General features: G+C 43.7%; 1 protein-coding gene across 6 annotated transcripts in view; it reads right to left on the bottom strand.

Annotated features, from left to right (window-relative positions):
- MAPKAP1 (MAPK associated protein 1) overlaps positions 1–25,171 on the bottom strand; it is a 479,755-nt gene that overhangs the window by 267,324 nt on the left and 187,260 nt on the right. For 5 of the 6 annotated variants that reach the window (XR_004540893.1, XM_033961254.1, XM_033961252.1 and 2 more), the window contains one exon: positions 2,256–2,432. The exons of the other annotated variant lie outside the window; for it this stretch is intronic. Coding sequence is in view for 4 of the 5 variants with exons in the window: in XM_033961254.1 (XP_033817145.1) it covers positions 2,256–2,432 (177 nt within the window). In the remaining variant the exon portion in view is untranslated. The remainder of the gene's footprint in view (positions 1–2,255; positions 2,433–25,171) is intronic. 6 annotated transcript variants of the gene reach the window in all.

Below are 25,171 nucleotides of genomic sequence, written 5' to 3'. Positions count from 1 at the left end.
ACATGTTTTATTTTTTTCAAGTACAGTAAAACCAAGGTATTATTCAAATTTTCCTGTATCTGCTTTAAGCTGATATCGGGATTGTCTCAAGCTTACCTTTTTCCTCATTTTGTGTTGCATAGACCATCAAGAGAAACTAGAAACTTCTACTTATTTGCTTATCCAAAAATTAATGGGTGTAGATACAAGACCTTCTTAGATAGGACCCTAGCATTTCAAGCTGGTAGGCAACAATCTTGGTTAGGTAAGTGTATTCATCAAGCTATGTTATCCTATTACAGTTTTCAGAAATGAATTAAGACCACTTTGTTCGATATGTTTATTACTTAGTGAGTTTTATTATTGAAATTCTATTTACAAATATTTGTAATTTCATAACTGCCTACCCAGGCTGTGAATACACATATACATCTGTTCTTATTTTATGAAGGCACTATATGCACCTGTGTGCTATTACCTCCCTGAAAGCTACTACACAAAGTTAATTACGAGGGTCATTTCATAAATAATGCACACTAGTTTTTGTTTTTTTTTATTTACATGTTTTATTTTTTTCAAGTACAGTAAAACCTTGGTTTGTGAGCATAATTCGTTCCAGAAGCATGCTTGTAATCCAAAGCACTCATATATCAAAGCAAATTTCCCCATAGGAAGTAATAGAAACTCAGATGATTCGTTCCACAACCCAAAAACTTTAATACAAAATACTATACGTACTCGTATTGCAAACCCTCGCTTGTTTAGAACAGTCATACACTCCTGCAGCGTCAGAGAGAGAAGAACCATCGGATCAGTTGTGATGATGTGATGCGTGTATACTGTATGTACTTGTATTGCAAGACATTGCTTGTATATCAAGTTAAAATTTAATAAAATGTTTTGCTTGTCTTGTAAAACACTTGCAAAAAAAGTTACTTGCAATCCAAGGTTTTACTGTATTTCTTTCCAATCCTTCAATATAGTCTCCCTGCTTTACAATGATTGAGTCCCAACGTCCAGGAAGCTTCATTATTCCATCCAAGACACTGTTTTAGTTCAGTTGCTGAATGGCTTGGGTACCGGCGGATGAAAACTCTTCCAGAGATGCAAAACGATGTCCACGCATAGGCTGTTTCAACTTTGGAAAAAGGGCAAAGTCTGATGGTCTCATGTTTGGTCTGTAGGGAACATGAGGTAACACCTCCCAGCCGTATTTGTGTAGTTTTTCAATGACATTACCTATGTGTGGGCAAGCGTTCTCGTGAAGAATTAGTGGCCCAGCCAAGAGCAACTGAGGTCGGGTTTTGTGCATTTTTCTGTGCATATTTTTGCAAAAAATCACAATAATACACTGCTGTGACACTTTTTCCACATGAAACTTTGTCTGCGATGATGATGTTTTCATGATCATGAGCAAAAATCTTCATTTGTTTGACTTTTGATTGAGCTCATCAAAATTTTTTTGGTCATGGGGAAGATGGAGCTTTCCACTCTTCATGGAAAAACTACACGAATATGGCTGGGAAGTGTTACCTCATGCTCCCTACGGTCCAGACATGAGTCCACCAGACTTCAACCTTTTTCTAAAGTTGAAACAACCTATGCATGGACATCGTTTTGCATCTCTGGAAGAGCTTCCTTCCGCCAGTACCTGAGCCATTTGGCAACTGAACAAAATGGTGTCTTAGATGGAATAATGAAGCTCCCCGGATGTTGGGACTTGGTCATTGCAAAGCAAGGAGACTATATTGAAGGATTGTAAAGAAATACTAAAAAAAAAAAATAAATTAAAAAAAAAAAAAAATAGTGTGCATTATTTATGAAATGACCCTCATAATTAACTTTGTGTAGTAGCTTTCAGGGAGGTAATTCTATAAAGGCACACAGGTGCATATATTGCCTTCATAAAATAAGAACAGATGTATATGTGTATTCTCAGCCTGGGTATGCAGTTATGAAATTATCCTTTAAAAAGGGGCCAAAGTAGGAGTGACCTAGTGGTTAGAACACCAGTCTGACAACCAGGGATGCTTGATTCAAATCCAGTTGCTTCTCTTTGTGATCTTGGGCAAGTCGCTTAACCCTCCACTACCTCAGTTATAAACTTAGACTATAAACCCTCAGGATCAGAGACATACCTACTGTATCTGAACATAACACTCTTTGAACTACTACTGAAAAGTGTGAGCAAAGTTCAAAAATAATGTTTCTGAGAAAACAATATAAGAGACAAAACAGACATTACAAAGTTTTTAAAACATAGTGTCAATACTTACATTCGTACAAAAAGGGACTGTTTTGCTGCCAGTCCTGGTGAGGAGTATTTCTCAACTAATGTCAGAGTACTGAAGCCAAATTTATGAATGGGCTCACTGGAATCCAAAGGTGGAAAATCTGTGTCAACCTCACCATCGTCCTCAGCAATATGAAGACAGTAGACATCAACACTCTCACTGCAATATGTAGATGGGCAGTAAGGTTAGAGACAGAGGTATCTGGGATCACAAACTCTGCACTAAGGTAGAGGCTGACCAAATTACAGTTTTGGTGCCATGGAATAAAGAGTGTTACACTCATCTTTCATTGAAATGAAACAATAAGTTTTAGCTGCAGTTTCGGTTTCAGCTGAAACTGGAAAAAGTTGTTTTGGTCATTCTCTGTTCGCTAAAAAGTCAGGCCATCACTCAGTATTATGAATTAGGTATTCAGCTTTTACTGACAATTAAATGAGATTCACTAAAGCACAATCTTTATTTGGAACAGGTTACCACAGTATGGTGCCAATGACATGAATAATAGATGCATACACCTATAAAATAGAATTATCATCAACAGCAGCTTCATACTGCAGATTGAGGTTCTCTCTAGCACAATCCAAGCATTGAGACAAGCACAGAATGAGGTTCATCCCTGTTAAGATACATGCAAAATTAACCCATTTGGACATATTACCCTAAGAGTCAATATCTTAATGTTTTCTGTAATCCAATTGACCCATTTAATTTGCTTTATAACTTTTTTTTTTTTGGCAGTGCTTCCTATCCCAGCAAGCCTAAGCAACACGTATGCTCATCATCCAAGGCGGCTAAAGAGGTCTCTCTCAAGACTTAAACTTTGTATCACTTCATTATCAACCAGGAGTTGCTGCAGAGGCAGTGTGCATCTCTCAAAACTTCAACTCCTGACCTTTGGCACTGCTTGAACCATAGATCCAGTCCCATCTATTTACAATTTTTAAAAAAATGTTATCTTAAGGCCATAGGTGTCGGAACGGAGGGGGGAAGGGGAGAGGGGCCATGGCCTCCCCCCAAATTGCCCCTGCTGTAGGTGATCCAGTGTGGGGGGGAACTCCCCCACTTCTTGCAAGGCTGGGACCTTGCTACCGGCCATCGTGCCTCTCTAACATGCCCCTGCCGGCATCTACTTTTCCCCCCTCCTCCCTCCCGCCGTGTTTAACTTCTTAGAAAAGCACTGCACCGCACTGCCGATGTCCTCAGCATCTTCTCTCCACTGCAGCCCGCCCTCTCTGACAACTTCCTGTTTCTGCTAGGGCTGGCTGCACTGGAGTGAAGACGCCGAAGCCAGCAGCAGTGCGGTGCAGCACTTTTCTATGAAGTTAAACGCAGCAGGCGGGTGAGTAGGCGGGGGGTAGGAGTAGATGCCGGCATGGGCGCGTTACAGAGTGAAGACCAGCAGGTACGCTGGCTGATAGCTAGGTGTAGAAGGGAGGAGATATGGGACTGAGGGAAGGGAGAGATATGGACAGAAGAAGTAAGAGAGAGAGAGATGGACATGAGGGAAGGTAGAGGGAAGGGAGAAATAGATGGGGAGGGGGCAAAATGGGGAGGGAGAGAGATTCAGGGAGGGGGCAAGATGGGGAGGGAGAGATATGGACAGAGGAAGTAAGAGAGAGAGAGAGAGAGATGGACATGAGGGAAGGTAGAGGGAAGGGGGCAAGATGGGGAGGGAGAGAGATTCAGGGAGAGGACAGAAGGGGGAGGGAGAGATATGGACAGAGGAAGTAAGAGAGGGAGAGATGGACATGAGGGAAGGTAGAGGGAAGGGAGAAATAGATGGGGAGGGGGCAAGATGGGGAGGGAGAGATATTGACAGAGGAAGTAAGAGAGAGAGAGAGATGGACATGAGGTAAGGTAGAGGGAAGGGAGAAATGGATGTGGAGGGGGCAAGATGGGGAGAGGGAAGAGAGATTCAGGCAGGGGACAGAAGGGGGAGAAAGAGATGGAAAACTTGGGGAAAGCACAGAAAGAAGAGAAGACATGGTTAGGAAAAGGCGAAGGCCATATGGACTGGGGACTGTGAGATGTGAGAGATGTCATATTTGGGAGCACACCAGGACCTCTGGCCATATTCTGCTGCTGCTGCCTGTGGCTTTATGAAAAAAAGAAGTGCAGCTGGAAAGAATGAGGAGACCTACTTGGATGTTTTAGAGCCAGCCAGAACACAGGTACATACTCTTGGGAGGAGGCATGAACTTGGGACATAGGATAGAAGGAATGGGGAAAGAGATGCTGAGGTGGGGGACGGAATAGAAAGGGAGAATTGTTAAGCATGGATGTGAGTAAGAGGGAAAGAGATGATGTACAAGGGGAAAGGAAGAAAGGGGAAAATTATTGGATATGGTGATGGGAGAGGTGTGAGGTAGAGAGAGATAAGAGGGAGAAACGTTGGATGTGGTGGTGGAGAAGAAACAGTGGGACAGATGGAAATGGATGTAAGAGGGAGGAATGTTGGACATGGCAGTGGAGGGAATGGAGGAAGAGATGTGGCATGGAGTTGGAGAGGGGTGATAGAAGCAGGAATGCTGGACATGGGGCTGGTGGGCAGGGGCAAAAGATGCTGCACACAGTCCGGGGGATAACATAGGGAGAAATATTGGATGTGGCAGTAGAGGAGGGTGGGAGAGAGGCACCCTGGATCACCTCTCTCTCTCTATCCCCACTCCCTTTGTAGCAAGGGAGAGAATGAGAGGAAGAAATGCTATGCGCAGTAGTGCTGCCCGATTCATGATTCGAATCTGTTCAGTTTCCCCCAAAATCGGCCTCCTGATTCAATGATTGACCCTTCCCCCGTGCCTTCCAAAAGCACGAGCTGCAGCGTTGCCTCTTGCTGGTCATCCGCTGCCGCTCCTGCTTGAGGGGGAAGAGTCAGTCAGAAAGGCCTCCCCCAGCTTCCCCGTTCTTACCTCCTTAAGGTTAACACGGCAGCTTGCAGGCTCATTGGTGTTATAGCAATCCCTGCAGCTGCCCGTCGTCCTCAGCGGCACGTTCTCTCTGCTACGTCCTGCCCCTGCTCTAACGTCAGGGACAGGATCGTGGTAGAGAGAACGTGCCGCTGAGGACGACTGGCAGCTGCAGGGATCACTATAGCACTAGCGATCCTACAGGCTTCCATGTTAGCCTAAAAGTAAGAGCGGGGAACCTGGGGGAGGATACAGGCTTGTGGGGGGAGCAGGCATTCATGGTGGGGAGCAGTCCAAAGAGTGCCTTCACGGTAGGAGGGCAGGTCATTGCGGGGGGGGGGGAGGTCTTTGCGGGGGGGGTGTGTGAGCAGAAGAAAAGAATGCCTTCACAGCAGGGGGGCAGGCCTTTGCAGGGGGGGGGCAGGTCTTTGCGGCAGGGAGCAGGCCAAAGAGTGCCTTCACAGCAGGGGGCAGGTTTGTGCAGAGGGAAGAGGAGAAAGAGTTCCTTCGCGATGGGGAGGCAGGCCTGTGCAGAGGGAGGAGGAGGAAGGAGTAAGAGAGGGGAGGAGAGATGCCAGACCTGGGGTGAAGGGAAGAGATGCAAACAAAATAAGAGGGGGAGGAAAGCAAAGGAGAGGTGCTGGACTAAAGGAGAGAGGGAGAAGAAATGCAAGACCACAAGGGGAAGGGTACAAGAGGGACAGATACTGCTCCAAAGTAGGTGGGCAGGGTGCAGGATGGCAGGAGAGATAGTAGGAGAAAACCTGTACCTGGGGAAGGGGATACAAGAGGTAAGGAAGAGAGAAAGAATAAGCTGGATATGGGGAGAGATAAGATGCTGGACATGGAGGGAGCATAGGAATGGGGACACAAGGGGGACAGTACTGGAGAGGAGAATAGGGACAGGGAGACAGAAGAGAGAAGCTGGATGAAAGGGTAGTTGAGAAAAGGAGAGATGGTGGATCTGGGGATGGTGGGGTCCATCGCTGCAGCTGCGGGGGGATGAAGATGAAAAAAAAGAAAGATGTCAGACCTCTGGGGGAGGAAAAGGAAACAGAAGGGGAGCACAGAGATGGAAGATGGATGGTTAGCACGGAGAAAGAAGAAAGAAGGAGAGCCTGATCAGAAGACAACCAGACCAACATGGGACCAATATGATTTGAAAAATAACTAGACAAGAAAAGGTAGTAAAAATAATTTTATTTTCTGTTTTGTGATTACAATATGTCAGATTTGAAATGTGTATTCTTCCAGAGCTGGTGTTGGACTGCGAACGTGAGCTAGGATTTAACAGAGAAAGGAAAATTATTTTTTGTTTGTTTATTTTGTTTACACCACAGGACCAGTGTGGGTAGGAGAGGGCAAAGGGGGTGAAGAGGCTATAAAATAAACCCACCAGGATGTTTGGAAAAAACCACCTAATTGGGCAGGAAAATCAAATCGAATCGAAAAATCAATTCAATAGGCTGAATTGAATCAAATTTTTTTTTCCTGAATCAGGCAGCACTACTGTGCAGTGGTGGGGAGAGGAAAAAGAGTGCACTTTGTGTAGTTTAATTTTGTGGTTACCATTGTACATTATTAATAAGATTATATTGTGTGTATATGAAAAATGAATGGAAGAAATGGTGTTTACAATTAGTACTATTATTATGGGGGTGAGATCTGGAGAGGAGCTTGGTCTAGGACGGGGTCTGGGGCTGAGCTTTTGGGCCCCCACAAACAAAAAAGCATTCTGCTGTCTATGTTTAAGTCAACCACTAAACTCATAAAACAAAGACTATGTTGCTCAGCTTTGACCCTAAAGCCTGGCTATCCTTAGTTCTTATAATATGGCAACAAAGAACAAAGATAACAAAGTATGAAAAAGCAGTGGTTATGAAAACAGTCAAGTTTTAAGGACACTTTGAATGAACATGCTCTAAATAAATCTGCACAAAATAGAGGTAGTGTATGCAAATCTCTCCCATGCAAATTCACTAGGGATATCCTGAAAGTTTTATTGAATGGTAAGCTTTAGGACAAACATGAGAAATCACTTAGAAAAATGATTTGTTAAAGTATATGAGCATTTTAGGCACTGTAAATTCATAGAAGTCACTATTTTACTATATGGCATGAAAAACAATAAATCAATCTGGAAGTAGCAGTCTAGTGGTTACAGCAAGTCTCAGCACCCTGAGGTTGTGGGTTCAAATCTCACACTACTCCTTGTGACCCTAGGCAAGTCACTCAATCCTCCATTGCCCCAGGTACGTTAGATAGATTGTGAGCCCACTGGGACTGACAGGGAAAATGCTTGAGCACCTGATTGTAAACCGCTTAGATAAATTTGATAGGAGGTATATAAATACCTAAAATAAATAAATAATATATTATTTATTGATTTGATATACCGCCTTTACCAATTAAGTAACTAAGCAGTGAACATAATTACTAAAAACAAACCACAGAGAGGAAAGGAACGCCAATATCGAAAGAAAAGTTTCAGAGACAACATATATATAGCCAATCAAAAAAAAAAGTCACTAAAAACAAATAGAATTAGTATCTCTGTCTCTCCAGGGGACCTGTCCCTGCCCTCAAATAGGTTTATCCAGTTGGGAGACAATCTCTGAGTTGCACTATGCCTAAACAGGTTCACGGTCTCTGGATCTTTGAAAACACTTAAAAATACTCTTTGTATTCAATGATTAATTCCTTTTGATACACCTCAGAAATTGAAGGAATTAAGAGTGTTGCACACTGTGTTGTTCACATATTCATGTATCTTATATTGCCCTTAATGTATATATGAGGGAAATTTTCTCCCCATTTTCTGTTAGTGAACATTGGTGTCAGGTCAAAAGCGCGCCGGGACAAAGGCGTGCGCAGACAATTGAGCGCAGCGCGGAGGTGCGCGCCGCAGAAAATTACTGTTTTTAGGGCTCCAACAGGGGTGTGTGGGGGGGAACCCCCCCACTTTACTTAATAGAGATCGCGCCGCGTTGTGGGGGGTTTGGGGGGTTGTAACCCCCCTACATTTTACTGAAAACTTCACTTTTTCCCTGTTTTTAGGGAAAAAGTTAAGTTTACAGTAAAATGTGGAGGGTTACAACCCCCCAAACCCCCCATAACGCCAGCGCCATCTCTATTAAGTAAACTGGGGGGGGCTCCCCAACAAAACCCCCCGTCGGAGCCCCTAAAAACTGTAATTTTCTTCGGCGCGCGCCTCCGTCTTGAGCTCTGTTGTCGGCGCGCGCCTTTGTCTTTCGCGGGGTTCTCTATGAACCGTGAACATTATTAGCACATAGCCTACAACAAATGGCATATTGGCCAATTTATGGCTACAGTAAAAGTCAGTGCACAGGAAATCTTTCTTAAGGGTACACTAAGGCCACAGCTTAGTAAAAGGACCCCACAGAGCAGAAAAATCAGAGGAAAAGAATGCTTTTCAATTCCAACTCAAAGGACAACTAGGAATAAAACCTATAAGGGAAGAAATCCACAGTTAGATGATGAAATTATAGAGGGATTGCTGTTTAACTCAATGTAAATCCTGCTACATTTAGCTAATTTTGCATGGAAATTAAAAAAATCATTTCTAGATGAAAGCAAATTCTCCTGATTTGTATCTAACATACTGTAAAATCACAGGAGACTAGGAGGCATACCATGCATGGAAACATAATACATGTTAGCATTTACTGTGCTCTGGTCAGCTCAGCCTAGTGTAATCATTTTCAACCCAGTACTCTGGGCAGAGACCTAGGGCCTATTTTACAAAGCCACGCTAGCGGCTGCTGCGCGGTAACGGCCCCGAAGCCCATAGACATTTAAAGGGCTTCGGGGCTGTTGCCGCATGGCAGCTGCTAGCACGGCTTTGTAAAACAGGCCCCTAATCCCATTAGGAGTCCCATTAGTTTTTCAAGATCTCTATAAAGAATATGCATGAAATAGATGTGCATGCACTGACTCAATTGCATGCAAATTTAACTCATGAATATTCATTGTGGATAGCCTGAAAACCCGAGACTAGGTGTGCTCCAAGTGCTGGGCTGGGAATGGTTGGTCTAGTGCCACTGTGAGCTGAGTGTTTGCATTTTTAACATGTGAATTATGAAAAGTCACAGCAGAAATTAAGTTGACATGACGGCTTTTAGATCCCCTAAAAAATCAAGATGGGAGCATCAAGACTGTTTAATATAAAGGAAAGCTCAATACAATTTAATTAAAAAACAAAAAAAACTTTAGGAACCCCATATAAAAGTGGATGAAAAGCCACAGTTTTAAAAGCGAGATTTGATGTATCATAGCTACACTGATTCATTAGCTCAGACTGGCCAATGTTAAAAGTCTCACTAAATACTATCTCAGTTCTGTTATGAATTTTGCATTGTTCTTTATTGTACATCCATCTTGTCCAATGGGCATGAAATACAGCTAAAATGTTCTCATGGCAGTATGTTTCTAAACTCTGCCATTTAATTTTGGAGTTTTAATTACATGATTGATGCTTTAATTAATTAATTACAAAATGTATGCTAATTGTTTAATTGGTCGCTTGATCTATATAGATCATTTTTTGAATTAAATGAGTTGATTTACAAAGTTTATTGATTGGATGTGACAATGAATTATTTTGCTGACTACCTGATTTGCAATTTTACCAATTAATTCACAAACCTTTGGTTGTAACTGTGCTTATTGAGTGTGCTTACTCCAGGTGATCTATAGTTGTACTGTCGCAGCTGGGAGATATTTATAGTATAAAGCAGGTAATAATGACACATTAATATTAATGCAAACTGTAAATTTACTAAATGGATGGTTAACTGCAAAGTAATCCAGCAATATTTGTCACTATAAATTCAGAAAAATTTTACAATGCTGCTAGAGATATTTTTATGGGCCACTGTTTTGAAGATTTTTACATATATCTGCAGAACTCATTTTAATTTCTAAAAGAAAAAGGAGTAAACTTGAGGCAACTGAATGTACAATACATCACAATATTTGCATGTCTCTAATAAAGAGAGCTTCACTTTATGATCTTATCTCTCCAGAAATGGGTATCCCAGCACACTTGACATTTCCTATAAGCCTCTGGTTTGTTTCAAAGAAAACAATTCCTTGTAAGAAAGTAATGTGCACAAGTTCAGTTCCCCAAAACAGTTTTTTTTTTTTTTTAATTTAAACAGGTGAACTGGCTCCTCTTTTGGATATGCTCTTAATACTGTATTTTCAGCTTTCCAATGGGGGATGGTGGCAAGATGTTAACCTCTTATATTCTACTAGTCTTTAAGCCCGTTACATTAACGGGTGCTAGAATAGATGTGTCTTTTTCTCTCTCTCTCTCTCTCCTTGGCTGCTTTCTGTCTATCTTTCTTTCTTTTTGTCTCTTTCTCCTCCGCTGTCCACCACCACCCCTTGCCAGCTCCCCCTGTCCAGCAGCACCTCTTCTGTGCTACCCCTGTCCTTCTTCCCTGCTCCCCAGTCCATCAGCACCTCTTCCGTGCTCCCCCTGACCCTCTTCCCTTCCCCCCGGTGCATCAGCACCTCTTCCGTGCTCCCCCTGTCCCTCTTCCCTGCTCCCCGGTCCATCAGCGCCCCTTACCTGCTCCCCCTGTCCAGCATGTTCGTTTGCAGCCTCTTTCCTGTTCCCCCATCCATCAGCACCTCTTCTGTGCTCCCCCTGTCCCTCTTCCCTGCTCACCGGCCCATCAGCACCTCTCTCTTGCTCCCCCTGTCCCTCTTTCCTGTTCCCCCATCCATCAGCACCTCTTCCGTGCTCCCCCTTTCCCTCTTCCCTGCTCCCCGGCCCATCAGTGCCCCTTACCTGCTCCCCCTGTCCAGCATGTTCGTTTGCAGCCTGGTGAGGATAACGGCCAGCTGTAGCGAACCTCGCAGGCCGCTATGCACCTCAGTAGCAAGTTCCTTCTGACGCGATCGCATACGTCAGAGGAAACGTGCTACTGAGGTGCTGAGTGGCCTGCGAAGTTTGTTACAGGCGGCCGCTATTCTCACCAGGGTCCTTTGAAGAGCGGCGTCAGCAGCGGTACTGGGCGGCAATGATGCGGCTCTGGCACCGCTGGGAGAGAGCTTGCCTGCAGCTTCCTCCAGCAGCAGCGGTTGGTGAGTGAGGGCAGGAGGAGGGGAGTGGCCAGAATGTTCCCTGCCGCCGGGTTCTAAAATGGAACACGGCCACGGATCACACACCACGGTGGCAGGGACCACGAAACCCTTAAGGTTTTATTATATAGGATAGATTCTCAATATCAAAAAAAGGCAATGAAAGGGTAGCTTTTAGGTCCTAATTCAGACCTTAACGCTCTATCTTAACCAAACCACAAACCCATCTTTCTACTGTGGAGCTCAACATACTCAACTAAAAGGAGGAAGTTTGACATTGGTTTTGGTCTCCACTAATTTAAATGAACGTGATATAAAAGAAACAACTAAAGGCTCTCTTACTATATCTAAGACATCTGGCATTTCCCTGTATGTTCGGCATACACATATAACAATACTCACTATCCCAGGTCAATACTGGGATTCTTTGTATACAAGCAGGTGTTTGAAAATGGTACAGAATGTAGCAGTTAAGAGTGGTTTCTTTCAAATGAAGTATTTTCAAACTGGCTTTAACAGGGAAAATTTTTTTCAAGTTTGAAATCCTTACACAAAATTAATTTGCATTTTAACTGAGAGAAATAACAGTCTCTATAAAATAAAAGAGAAGAGTTAAAACAGAAAGATGAATATGAATCACCCATCCATGGAAAGACTGTTCCTTTGAAGTACTCCTTAGTTTTTCAGCATTGGAGGGAACATTGATCTGTCAATGTTTATCTGAAAACATTGTTTAAAGGAAATTCAAACCATACTTTGTTGAATTCATAAGCCTGCATCAAAAGAACATTACTGATCCGGTTAAGAGCCAGAGCCAGCCAGCCAGGCCCCCCCCCCCAAAGTCCAAATAATCATGGTTAAAAGAGTGGTACTCTATCAGATATATAAATTAATTGTATTTGAATAAATCACATATCATTTGATAGCTTAAGTATAAAACAGTTGGGTTAAAAATCTATTCCTCTAGTCAAACTTCTTAGAAAGATATCTAAGAGCCTGAAAACATCTGCAGATCTGGATTTTTCTTTTTTTTATTTTTCCATGTACATAAAAGGATGAGTCAGCAGAGCAAATCAATCAGTGCTTAGTAACAGAAAGGTTCACTGGGTTATGATTCAGAAGCCCACACATAAGAGGCCAGGGAGAAGGTCGATAACGCTGTCAAGACTTCCTCATATCAAAAGACAGTGAATAAAGAGGGAAAACTAGAAGACTGGCAGAGCAAAATGGACATAATACCCATCCTTAAGCTGTCATCTTGGAGACTCAGAACAAACTAATTCATGAATTTTAGGCCTCCACTTTTCCAAACATTGTGTTAAGTTGATGGCAGCAAAGTATTAATACCAGACGGACAAGTCAATTGGAAGTGGCAGAGTATGTTACTTATGTCTGGCTTTAAATCAGATAATTAACACAAACATGTTTTCATAAACCAGGAAAAAATGTCAATGCTAACTCATTGTTGATTGTCGATAGGAGAATTTAAAGTATAATGTGCATTTAATTTCAAAGAGCAACTGCAATAAAATATTAGTATCGTTTTCAAAGTCTGAACAAGAAGAAGTTATCTGCACTTTTTTTTAATAAACTACATCAGTCACTTTATACTGTATTATTGAACTTTAACATTCATCCCTTGCAAGAAAATGTCAACCCAGCGGTGAATGGTGTACTGAGACAAGTAAAGCAAAACCAGATATATTGATATCACTTAGAAAAGGAACCTTGCGAATTTCAAACACCCCGACACCCAAACTGGCAGATGCTTTATGGGGTATGAATATCATCACAAATTCACAGAGGACCCATACCAGGCTTATGAACTGGAAAATGCTGAGAAAATCCAAATAATCAGACTTTAAACAAAAGCACTTAACTTAACCCGACGGAAGCTCAGATGAGACTCTACTTTACTTTCTTCCATCAGGATCCTCTTAAGGATGTTTCTTGCCTTTTACGGAATTGGTGGGTAACCCTAAATTTCCTGCTGGTTCGTTACATGCATTTTTTGCTTCAGTTCGGACGTCTGGGTGTCGTTTTGTGGGGCAGGTTGCTGAAGCTGGATCGGGATCGGTTCCCTCTTTTCTGGCATGTCGGGACCGCTGGGGTTGGACCGTAGGGTCTATATTTGCATACCTGCAGCTGCGTAGCTATTGTTTGGCGCTCCGTTCGCCGGAGGGCAGCTTGCCCACTTTCACTTCCTTGGATCAACAGTTTTTGTCCGCCCCATCTGAATTTAACACGCTCTCGGAGTGGTATAAAGTGGGGAGGGAAAGACGGTCTGATAGGTTTCTTGATGTTATGGCAACGGATTGGACTTCAGCTTAGGGAGAACAGGTCACTGCTGCTGAATTAGTTCTGTGTTTTCAGGAATGTGCCTCTGCCTCCCCTAATGTGAGTTTGCGGGAAGTACATTTGCAGATTCTGCACCAATCTTATTTAACGAGATGTAAGGGACGAACGATGGGGTTATGGTCTGATGACTGCTGCCCCCGTTGTCCGGCTCGTCGGGACACATGGTCCATCACTTTTTGGAGTGTTCGCATGTAGGGCCCCTATGGATTTTTGTGCTTCGGGAGCTGGAGAAAGTTTTAGGAGTATCTATAGACTGGTCTTATAAGACGTTGCTGTTGGGTGTCACAGGTCCCCTGGTGGAAGCGGGTGTTAGCGACCCTGGAAGGCGCTTTCTCTTAGTGGCCTTAGGACTCACAAAGAAACTAATTTTTCGCCACTGGATTGGTACCACGCGACCAACAGTACAACAGTGGCGGGCTAATATGTCTCTAATGGCTGGTTGGGAGCGGCAGCACCGCCGGGGGGTTGCGAGCTGGAAATCAAAGACCTATTTGGATTATTGGAGTTCCTTTTAGGGCTGGTTGGAGATCATGGGTGCACGGGGTGGGGGGAGGGTATGGAGGGGAGGGTTTCATTCAAAAATTGGATCTGCATGGGGGGTTGATATGTTGTGGATTTATCTACATTTGTTTATTCACTACCTGCACCTTTGATTCTTTACATAATGTCTTTCTTGTATGGTCATACTTTGTATTTTCTCGTATGCTTTGATCCTTTAATAAACATATTTTCAAAAAAAAAAAAAAAAAAAAGGATGTTTCTTAAGACTTTGGGTACTCCACTGGCACTAGCAAATATCTATGCAGAGGCTTGTCTATCCTTAACAACCAAACATAGAATCAGCTTCTTGGTGGTCAGAGACATCAGAAGTAGAGAGTTGCGTGGGGACAGAAATCCCACCCGTCCCCGCCAAAGTCCCACCCGTCCCCACCCGTCCCCGTGAGGACTCCCACCCGTCCCCACCCGTCCCCGTGAGGAATCCCTCCGTCCCCACCCGTCCCCGCGAGGAATCCCCTCCGTCCCCGCCCGTCCCCGCGAGGAATCCCCTACGTCCCCGCCCGTCCCTATAAACTACAGAAATAGTTATTTCATTTAATTATGCTACTGAATTAAAGGCTCTGGTAGAAACCCATTTAAAAATAAGCAAAAAGACTTTATTAATTTGGAAATATTAATTGGGAAGAATACATACTTTGTAAACGGGTTTCTACCAGAGCCTCTAATGTTTATAAATTTTTATCAACACAACTAATATACTACTTTATCCTTAAGCAAAAAAATTTAAAAAAAAAAAGAATTTTTTTCCTACCTTTATTGCCTGGTTTCTGCTTTCTTCATGTTCTCATTCAATTCCTTCCATCCACTGCCTCTCTTCTCTCTGTGTCTTCCATTTGCTCTGTTACTGTGCCTCTCCCTTTCTCCCCCCTCCCACATTGGTCTGGCACCCATCTTTTTCCCTCCGCTCCCCCCATAGTCTGGCACCTCTGCCTTCTTCCCTGCCAGCGTCTTCTTCCCATTCCCTCTTCCCCATTTCCTTTCAGTGTCCTTCTCCCCCACCATCTTCCCCATGTCCTGTCAGGCAGCATCCTTCTCCCCCCTCTGTCTTCCCCATGTCCTTTCAGCGGCCTTCTCCCCCCTCTGTCTTCCCCATGTCCTTTCAGCGGCCTTCTCCACCCCTGTTTTCCCCATGTCCTTTCAGTGGCATTCTCCACCCCTTTGTCTTCCCCAGTGCTTTCAGGGTCCTTCCCCCCCTCCTCCCGTTTACCCCATGTCCTTTCAGCATTCTTTTCCACCCCTTTGTCTTTCCCAGTGCTTTCAGCGGCCTTCTACCCCCTTAAGCGTCTTTTCTTCTCCACTCCACCTTTCCTCCCTCCCTGACGCTTTTGCACCGGACCGACAACAGAACAGGCCCGGTTGGACAAATCTCCCTGTCCTGTAGCCGCGAATCTAAATTACCTTCTTACAGCAGCTGGAGTAGTGAAGCTGCTGTAAGAGGTAATTTAGATTCGCCGCTACAGGGCAGGGAGATTTGTCAGCCGGGCCTGTTGTCGGTCAATCGGGGGACCTGACCGGCTGTGTACATTCTCCGGGGCGGACCGCCCCCTCCCCCCTCTTTCGTACGCCATTGCCTTCTCCCTACCTGCCCTGCCGCACACAGCCGACCAGAAGTCTTCCTGATGTCAGCGCTGACGTTGGAGGAAGGGAGGGCTTTGCTTAAGCCCTCCCTCCGACGTCAGCGCTGACATCGGGAAGATTTCCGTTCGGCTGTGTGCTGCGACAGGGCAGGTAAGGAGAAGGAGACTACCCTCGCGGCTCGAGTGCACTGCGATCCAACCCCGCAGGAACCCCGCGACCCTCGGAGGCGTCCCCACGGGATCCCCGCAACCCTAGGGGGCGTCCCCACGGGATCCCCACGACCCTAGGGGGCGTCCCCACGGGATCCCCGTGACCCAAAGGGGGAACCCGCGGGATCCCCGCGGGTCCCGCGGGATTCCCGTCATCCCCGTTCCCGTGCAGCTCTCTAATCAGAAGGCCTTCTGCCAATTAAACCAAGATTGCTAGTTTAACATTTTTTCAAAACTAAAAATATCATATATTATACATAGCACAAACAGAATATGTATGACACTCAGCCATTCAATAGAAAGGTTATTACCATTCAATGGTAACAGGACAAGTTTTCTTACTCTGCTTTGTTAGTTTTGGATTATAAAAGCATCTCCCTCATTCATCATCACTGTGCATTAAACCTTTAACTAGTGGATTACTGTTCATTTTCAAGCATACTTTAAGGAGGATAAGTTTTGCAACAAATGACAACCTACCAGCAAACATCAAAAAAGGCAGTAAGAAAATTTAATGGCTCCCCCATGCTTCGCAGCTAGCTATTCTTTCACCCACCATATCAATAATAGAAACAGTGCATCATTAAAGCATTCCAGTCTTCACACAGAGAACGTAAAGATAGCTTTGCCAACTGCATAGCAGAACACCAAAAGAACTGAGTGTATACAGCCAACACCATCACCAAAGGAAGCTCTGCACATGTCTTTGCTGACTACTGCTCTGCTTATAGCCTATAACATGAAGACAGCAAAAGTAACTGCTAACCTCCACAGAGCTGCTACACTAATAGGACTACCCAGGAAAGACAGACATTTTCATGCAAAAAATGAGGTACCCATTAAAAAGTGTGAGCTAAATTCCAAAAATAAAAACAAGAGGCATTAACATTTCATTGTTGTAGTGATTTTCCATGTGCCTCTGCTACTATAAAGCACAGTTACTTACCATAACAAGTGTTATCCAGGGACAGCAGGCATATATTGTCACATGTGGGTGATGTCATCCACAGAGCCCCGGTACGGACAGCATTAAAACTTACGACCACCACCCTGCAACTCAACGGTCTAACATATCCAATCAATCCCACCATTAAAATTCTCGGAGTCATCCTGAACTGCTGCCTCACCTTTGAAGATCATAAGAACATAAGAACATAAGAAATGCCTCCGCTGGGTCAGACCCGAGGTCCAACGCGCCCAGCAGTCCGCTCACGCGGCGGCCCAACAGGTCCAGGACCTGTGCAGTAAATTTCTATCTATACCCCTCTATCCCCTTTTCCAGCAGGAATTTGTCCAAACCTTTCTTAAACCCCAGTACTGTACTCTGCCCTATAACTTCCTCTGGAATTGTATTCCAGGTGTCCACCACACGTTGTGTAAAGAAGAACTTCCTAGCATTAGTTTTGAATTTGCCTCCTTTCAACTTTTCCGGATGCCCTCTTGTTTTTTTATTTTCTGAAAGTTTGAAGAATCTGTCCCTCTCTACTCTCTCTATACCCTTCATGATCTTGTAAGTCTCTATCATATCCCCTCTTAATCTTCTCTTTTCTAGGGAAAAGAGTCCCAGTTTTTCCAATCTCTCAGCATATGAAAGGCTTTCCATCCCCTTAATCAGTCGTGTTGCTCTCCTCTGAACTCTCTCGAGCAATGCCATATCCTTCTTAAGGTACGGTGACCAATACTGGACGCAGTACTCAAGATGTGGACGCACCATTGCCCGATACAGCGGCAGGATAACTTCTTTCGTTCTGGTTGTAATACCTTTCTTGATTATACCTAGCATTCTATTCGCTCTCTTAGCGGCAGCTGCGCACTGTGCTGTCGGCTTCATTGTCATGTCCACCATCACCCCCAAGTCCCTTTCTTGGGTACTCTCATTCAAAAACATCCCTCCCATCGCATAATTATACCTCGAGTTTTTGCTTCCCACATGCAATACTTTACACTTCCCAACATTGAATTTCATCTGCCATCTCTCTGCCCATTCCCCTACTTTGTCCAAGTCTCTTTGCAATTCTTCGCAGTCCTCCTTTGTCCGAGCTCTACTAAATAGTTTGGTGTCGTCCGCAAATTTTATTATCTCACACTTCGTCCCTGTTTCTAGATCATTTATGAATATGTTAAAAAGCAGTGGCCCGAGCACCGAGCCCTGCGGAACACCACTCGTGACCTTTCTCCAGTCTGAGTAGTGGCCCTTCACCCCTACCCTCTGTTTCCTACCTTCTAACCAGTTTCTGATCCATCTATGCACGTCTCCGTCCACCCCATGGTTCTTCAGTTTCCGGAGTAGACGTTCATGAGGCACCTTGTCAAAGGCTTTCTGGAAATCTAGGTATATGATGTCTATGGGGTCTCCTCTGTCCATTTGTTTGTTAATTCCTTCGAAGAAGTGCAGTAAGTTAGTCAGGCACGATCTTCCCCTGCAGAAACCATGTTGGCTGGTTTTCAGAAGTTCGTTTCTTTCAAAATGTTCATCGATGTTTTCTTTTATCAGTGCTTCCGCCATTTTCCCCGGAACCGAGGTCAGACTCACCGGTCTGTAGTTTCCCGGGTCCCCTCTTGATCCCTTTTTAAAGATGGGCGTAACGTTGGCTATCTTCCAATCCTCCGGAATCACACCTGTTTTCAGAGATAGGTTGCAAATTTGCTGCAGTAGTTCCGCTATTTCCTCCTTTAGTTCCTTCAGAACCCTTGGATGGATTCCATCCGGACCCGGCAATTTGTCAGTTTTTAGTTTTTCTATCTGCCTGCGCACCTCATCAAGGCTCACTTCCATGGATGTTAACTTTTGTGCTTGATTTCCCTTGAAGATTTGTTCAGGTTCCGATATGTTGGTTGTGTCTTCGCTTGTAAATACCGATGAAAAGAACATGTTAAGTCTTTCTGCGACCTCTTTCTCCTCCTTCACCGCTCCCTTCCGGTCTCCGTCATCCAGTGGTCCCACCTCCTCCCTAGCCGGCTGTTTCCCTTTAATATATCTAAAGAACGGCTTGAAATTTCGTGCTTCCCTGGCTAGCCTCTCTTCATACTCTTTTTTGGCTTTTCGAACCACACGGTGACATTCTTTTTGATACTTTCTGTGATCTTTCCAGTTTCCCTCAGATTTGTCCTTCTTCCATTTTCTGAATGAGTTTTTCTTATTGCCTATCGCTTCCTTCACTATTTTAGTTATCCACGCCGGGTCTTTTGTTCGACTCTTGTTGCACCCTTTTCTGAATTTGGGGATATACAGATTTTGCGCCTCGCTCACTGTATTCTTGAAAAAGGACCAGGCATGTTCTACCGTATGCCATTTTTTGGAAGTGTTCCTAAGTTTCTTCTTTACCATTCCTCTCATTGCTTCGTAGTTTCCCTTCCTGAAGTTAAAAGTTGTCGCTATGGTTCTCTTTCCTTTCAGTATTCCTATTTCCACCTTGAACTTGATCATATTATGATCGCTGTTTCCCAACGGTCCCACTACTTCCACTTCCTTTGCAGGTCCCCTTAGCCAGTGTTCAGGTCAAAAAATGTTTTTCCACCCTTTGGAAACTCCGTTCTATCAAACACTACTTTGATTTCTCCACCTTCAGTTTGCTGGTCCAATCCCTAATCTTAAGCACCTTGGATTATTGCAACATCATATATTTGGGTTCCTACAAGAAAACCATTAAACGTCTTAGACTTATTCAGAACACCGCCGTCCGCCTCATCTATGGCCTCAAAAAGTCTGACCATGTTAGCCCCTTCTACAGAAAACTTCATTGGCTTCCAATTGAAGCAAGGGTCATCTTCAAATTCGCCTGCCTCTGCTTTAAAACCTTGACTGGATCATCCCCGATATACCTGTCACGTCACTTTGTGTTCCCAGGCTCTAACCGAACACGCAATGCCCACCTGTTTGCCTTCCCCTCGCCAAAGGGATGTATTTACAAAAGATTCCTGGACAAAACCCTCTCTTTTCAAGCTGGCAAATGGAATGATTGCCTTACCACCCTCATCTCTCTTGCCCCATCCTACCTATCCTTCAGAAAATCTCTCAAAGCTTACCTCTTTGATAAATTTCTCTAACCCCATCCTTCCTTCCTTTCCTCTCCTTCCTCACCTATATACCTCTTCTTCCCCGGATCTTACTATCCTCATCCTGCACTCCCTTGTAACTGTATATATTCCTTTCTCTCCTCTCTTCATCCTTCCAAAGTATTTTAGATCAATGTAGTCTTGTTAGAATGTTTATTTCTTATTTTTCCTCTATCTCTATTTTTCACTTCTTTGTTATTCTCCAGGTACTTTAGTTAGATTGTGAGCCTTCGGGACAGTAAGGGAATTTCTAAGTACCTATCTTACTTTTTAATTTTAATTGTTACTGTTACTGGTTACTTTTTCCTGGTTAATCAGACTCTGCAACTTCGCTGTAAATGTACAGTCTCTTCTCCTGTAAACCGCTCTGAACTGTTTTGTGGTATTGCGGTATACAAAAATAAAGTTATTATTATTAAAAGTGTATCACAAAGTTTTTTGAAGCTTTGCGACTGCCCGACGTAGGCTTGCGGTTCCTCAGTTCCATAAGCAAGCAAGAAGCCAACCAGGGAAGGAGGGTGTGTTGTGAGACTATCTGCCTGCTGTCCCTGGATAATACCTGCTACGGTAAGTAACTGTGCTTTATCCCAGGAGAAGCAGGCAGCATATTCTCACATGTGGGACTCCCTAGCTTACTAGAATGGGATGGAGGGAGTGTTGGCTATTAAGAAAATAAATTTTGTAACACTGCTTGGTCGAAGTGACCATCCCATCTGGAATAAGATTCCAGACAGTTGTGAGAAGTGAATGTGTGAACTGAGGACCAAGTAGCAGCTTTACAGATCTCATCAATGTGAGTGGAATGTAAAAAAGGAATTGAAGCTGCCATAGCTCGGATCTTATGTGCTGTTATACAACCCCTAAGTTGTAGCCCAGCCTGAGCATAGCAGAAGGTAATACAGGCCACTAACCATGTGGAAATATCATAGTTCTCTTAAGATACAGGCCGACCCAACCTCTTAAGATCAAAGGAGATGAACAGTTGAGGAGATGTTCTAAGTAGCTTAGTCCGTTGTAAATAAGTTAAAGCACGTTTGCAATCCAAAATATGAAGAGCTGTCTCTCCAGGGTGAGATTGAGACTTGGGAAAAAAACACTGGAAGCACGATGGATTGATTCAAATGAAATTCTGTGACTAATTTTGGGAGGAATTTTGGATGGGTGTGAAGCACTACTTTATCATGGTGGAATACAGTACAAGATGGGTCTGCCACCAGCACTTGGAGCTTGCTCACTTGACAAGCAGAAGTATGGAGATTAGAAATACCACTTTCCAAGTGAGATATTTGAGAAGAGCCGAAGACATTGGTTCATGATTATGTATGTTTTCTTTGTAAACCGCTTAGGTCTTAGGCGGTGTAGAAATTTTTAAAATAAATAAAAGGAGGCTTCATTAGTTGAGAGCACAACATTAAGGTACCAAACCATTGGAGGTGGTTTGATATTGAAAAGTCCTTTCATGAATCTGGAAACAAGAGGATGAACAGTCAAAATTGACTGGTCTATGAAAAGCATTGATAGCGCCAAGATGAACTCTAACTGAAGTGATTTTAAGACCCGAGTTGGATAAATGCAGAAGATAATCCAATACTGAAGATATAGAGGAGGATGAAGCATCATGATGAAGAGTACACCACATAGAAAACTGTGCCCACTTCTGTTGGTAGCACTGCTGTGTAGCAGTTTTTTTGGATGCACCCAAAATGACCTGGACAGGATCAGAAAGATCAGTGTCAGCTGAGGTCATCCCGAGAAGTACCAAGCTGTCAGGTGCAAGGACTGTAGATTGGGATGTCAGAGAAATCCTTGACTCTGTGTGAGAAGAGATGGAAAGATCTGCAGGGGTACTGGTTTCTTGACATTGAGCTGAAGTAGAAGGGAGAACCACGGTTGTCTGGGCCACCAAGGGGTTATCAGGATCATGGTGGCCAATTCTCGTTTGAGTTTGACTAGCTTCTTGAGAATGAGAGGAATTGGTGGAAATGCATAAAGGAATTTGTATGTCCAATTCAGAAGAAAAGCATCTGCCTCCAGACATTTTGGAAGTATCATCTGGAACAGAATTAAGGCAGCTTGTGATTTTGGGGGGACGCAAGCAGGTCTACCTGAGGAGTTCCTCACAGAGAGAATATCTGACACAAGACCATGGAGTTGGGCATCCACCCGTGTGGTTGGAGAATTCTGCTGAGTTTGTCGTTGAGAGAATTCTTCTCTCCTTGAATATAGACTGCTCTGAGGAATATGTTGTGAGCAATAGCCCAGTTCCAAATTTTCTCAGCCTCTTGACAAAGAATGAGAGAACATGTTCCTCCTTGTTTGTTTATGTAATGCATTGCCACTTGATTGTCTGTGCATATTAGTAGGACTTGATTGGATATAATGTGCTGAAAAGTTTTGAGAGCATTGCGAATGGCCCCGAGTTCCAAGAGATTGATGTGGTATTGCTGCTCTTGGGTAGACTAGTGACCCTGTGTGCGAAGACCGTCCAAGTGAGATCCCCAAGCGTATTTGGACGAGTCTATGGTCAGAACTTTGTGATGTGGCGGGGTATGAAACAACAGCCCTTTGGAAAGATTTGAGGAATTTATCCACCACTGCAAAGACTGACAAAGTGAAGATGTGACTAAAATCTCTTGTGAGAGTGGATAGAGTGCTTGAGACCATTGGGACACTAGTGACCACTGAGGTGTCCTGAGGTGGAGTCGCACAAAGGGGGTGACTATGGATGCCATGTGACCCAATAGTATCATCATCTGCTTGGCTGAGATGGATGGAAGGTGATAAGCCTGGTTGCAAAGTTGAAATCAAATTGTCTTGCCTTTGCTGCGGTAGAACACCCTGTGTTGAGCAGGGCTCCTATGAATTGAAGAGTTTGAGAGGGTTGAAGTTGAGATTTTGGAAAGTTGATTTCGAACCCCAACTGAAGAAACCAGATTGTTGACTGTTGCTGAGAGAACCCCCTGAGGAGAGGAATCTTTTATTAGCCAATTGTTGAAATAAGGAAAAACTTAAAGCTGTTGCAGAACCTTGTACTGAAAATGTTGATGGGCTACTTGAAATCTCAAACTTTTTGAGGGTAGGATGAATTGGTATGTAGGTATAAGTTTCTTTTAGATCTAGAGAGCATAGCCAATCGTTTTGATCTAAGAGGGGATATAGAGTCGCTATGGACACCATTCAAAACTTTTTTTTTTTTTTTTTACGAAGAATTTGCTCAAGTCTCTGAGGTCTAGAATTGGATGGAGACCTCCCTTCTTCTTTGAGATGAGAAAATACCAGGAGTAAAAGCCCTGATTTTTTTCAGCAGAGGGTGCTATCTCTATGGAATTCATAAGGAGTAGAGATTATATCTTCTGAAGAAGAAGGGACGTCTGCTGAGGGTTGAAAGAGGACTCCTTTGAATGATGATTTGGAGGTGTAGTGACCAAATGAATGATCTTGAGAATCCATAAATCGGTTATTATCAGCGACCAACATTGATGGTATAATTGGAGCCGACCTCCAATAGGCTGAGGAAGAGGCTGAGAGAGAGGAATAGCGGCTACACTCTGTATGAGCACGTCAAAAAGACTTATCAGGCTTTTAAGGAGCTGCTGGTCAAGACTTTTGGGATCGCTGTTGTCTTTGCTTCTTCTGCTGAGGTAGATGAGGCACAGAAGGTTTAGCAGAATAGTGGGGCTGATATGAAGAGGCAGGTTTAGATGCCTGTGAAGCTGAGGTAGGCTTAAGTCTTCATTCTGACCAAAGCATTCCAATTCTTTTCATGATCCGTTAACTTTTGTGTGGCTATCTCAATGGAATCACCAAACAGTTCTTCACTCAGACAGGGAATATTAGTAATCTGTCTTGGAGGTTGATGTCCATATGCCTCAACCTTGCTAGGCGTCTCATTGCCACTGACATAGCAGATGCTCTAGATCAGTGGTTCCCAACCCTGTCCTGGAGGAACACCAGGCCAATTGGGTTTTCAGGCTAGCCCTAATGAATATGCATGAAGCAAATTTGCATGCCTATCACTTCCATCATATGCAAATCTCTCTCATGCATATTCATTAGGGCTAGCCTGAAAACCCGATTGGCCTGGTGTTCCTCCAGGACAGGGTTGGGAATCACTGCTCTAGATAACTCGAATGCATCGTAAGCAGATTGCGCCAAATGTTTTCAAGTCTGGGAAGGGAGTATGGAAGATGTGAAATTCCTGAAGATGTTGTGCAGGAATATATTTATCAAAGGAGTTATAGAAGTTATAATTAAGAACTCACCAATATAGAATATTGATACAGGTGACGTCCAAATTTGTCCAGAGTTTGTCCCTCTCTTCCAGGTGGGGGTCGAGGCATAGACCTTTGAAGCAAAGCACTTTTTTAAAGTTGACTTCACAACTAGTGACTGATGCTGAAACTGTGGTTTATTAAATCCTGAAGAAGAAATGATTCTATAAATAAAATCTAACTTTCTTGGAGCAACTGTAATGATCAAGGGTGTTTCCCAATTCTTGTGAAGAGTCTCTTTGAGAATACCATGCAGAGGCGATTTTAGGAGTTCTTTTAGAGGCTCATCATAGTCCAGGGCGTCTAAGTATTCAGCACTGAAGGCAGAGTCAGCCTCTAGTTTAACAGGCAGGTCTTTGACTAGTTGTCTAATATATTTTATAAGAGACAGTCTTTCTGTAGGAGATCTTGACTTTGGAGGAGTTCTCTGAGGGGACGGTTCCAAAGGGGTGTCATAAGCCTCAGTTGAATCCAACTGTAAATCAGAGTCATAAAAAAGCTTTGGAGAAGATGAGCGTCGAGATTTACATTTCCTACAACTTTGGTACCGATCAGAGGAAGATGAGGAGGAAGTTTGGTATGGAGCTCTTTTCTGCTTTGACGTGCGTGATGTGAATCTATGCTTCCTGAACTTGGAACGTTGAGTCAAAGAAGAGGAATGTATATGTCTGGAAGAAGTGAATCGATGCACTGATGGAGAACTGGATCTTTGATACGATGATTGACATTGAGGAGTAGAACATCATGTTAAAGATCGATGATGACTTGATGAAAATCCATGTCGATGTTCTACAGGAGAGCTGACTGCGGTACCAGGGGGCCTCGTGACAGTATTATTATTAGAAAAGGGA

This window comes from Geotrypetes seraphini, chromosome 10 (genome assembly GCF_902459505.1).
Source record: "Geotrypetes seraphini chromosome 10, aGeoSer1.1, whole genome shotgun sequence".
In the NCBI taxonomy this organism is placed as follows: Eukaryota; Metazoa; Chordata; class Amphibia; order Gymnophiona; family Dermophiidae; genus Geotrypetes; species Geotrypetes seraphini.
This window is presented reverse-complemented; position numbering and strand designations above follow the sequence as displayed.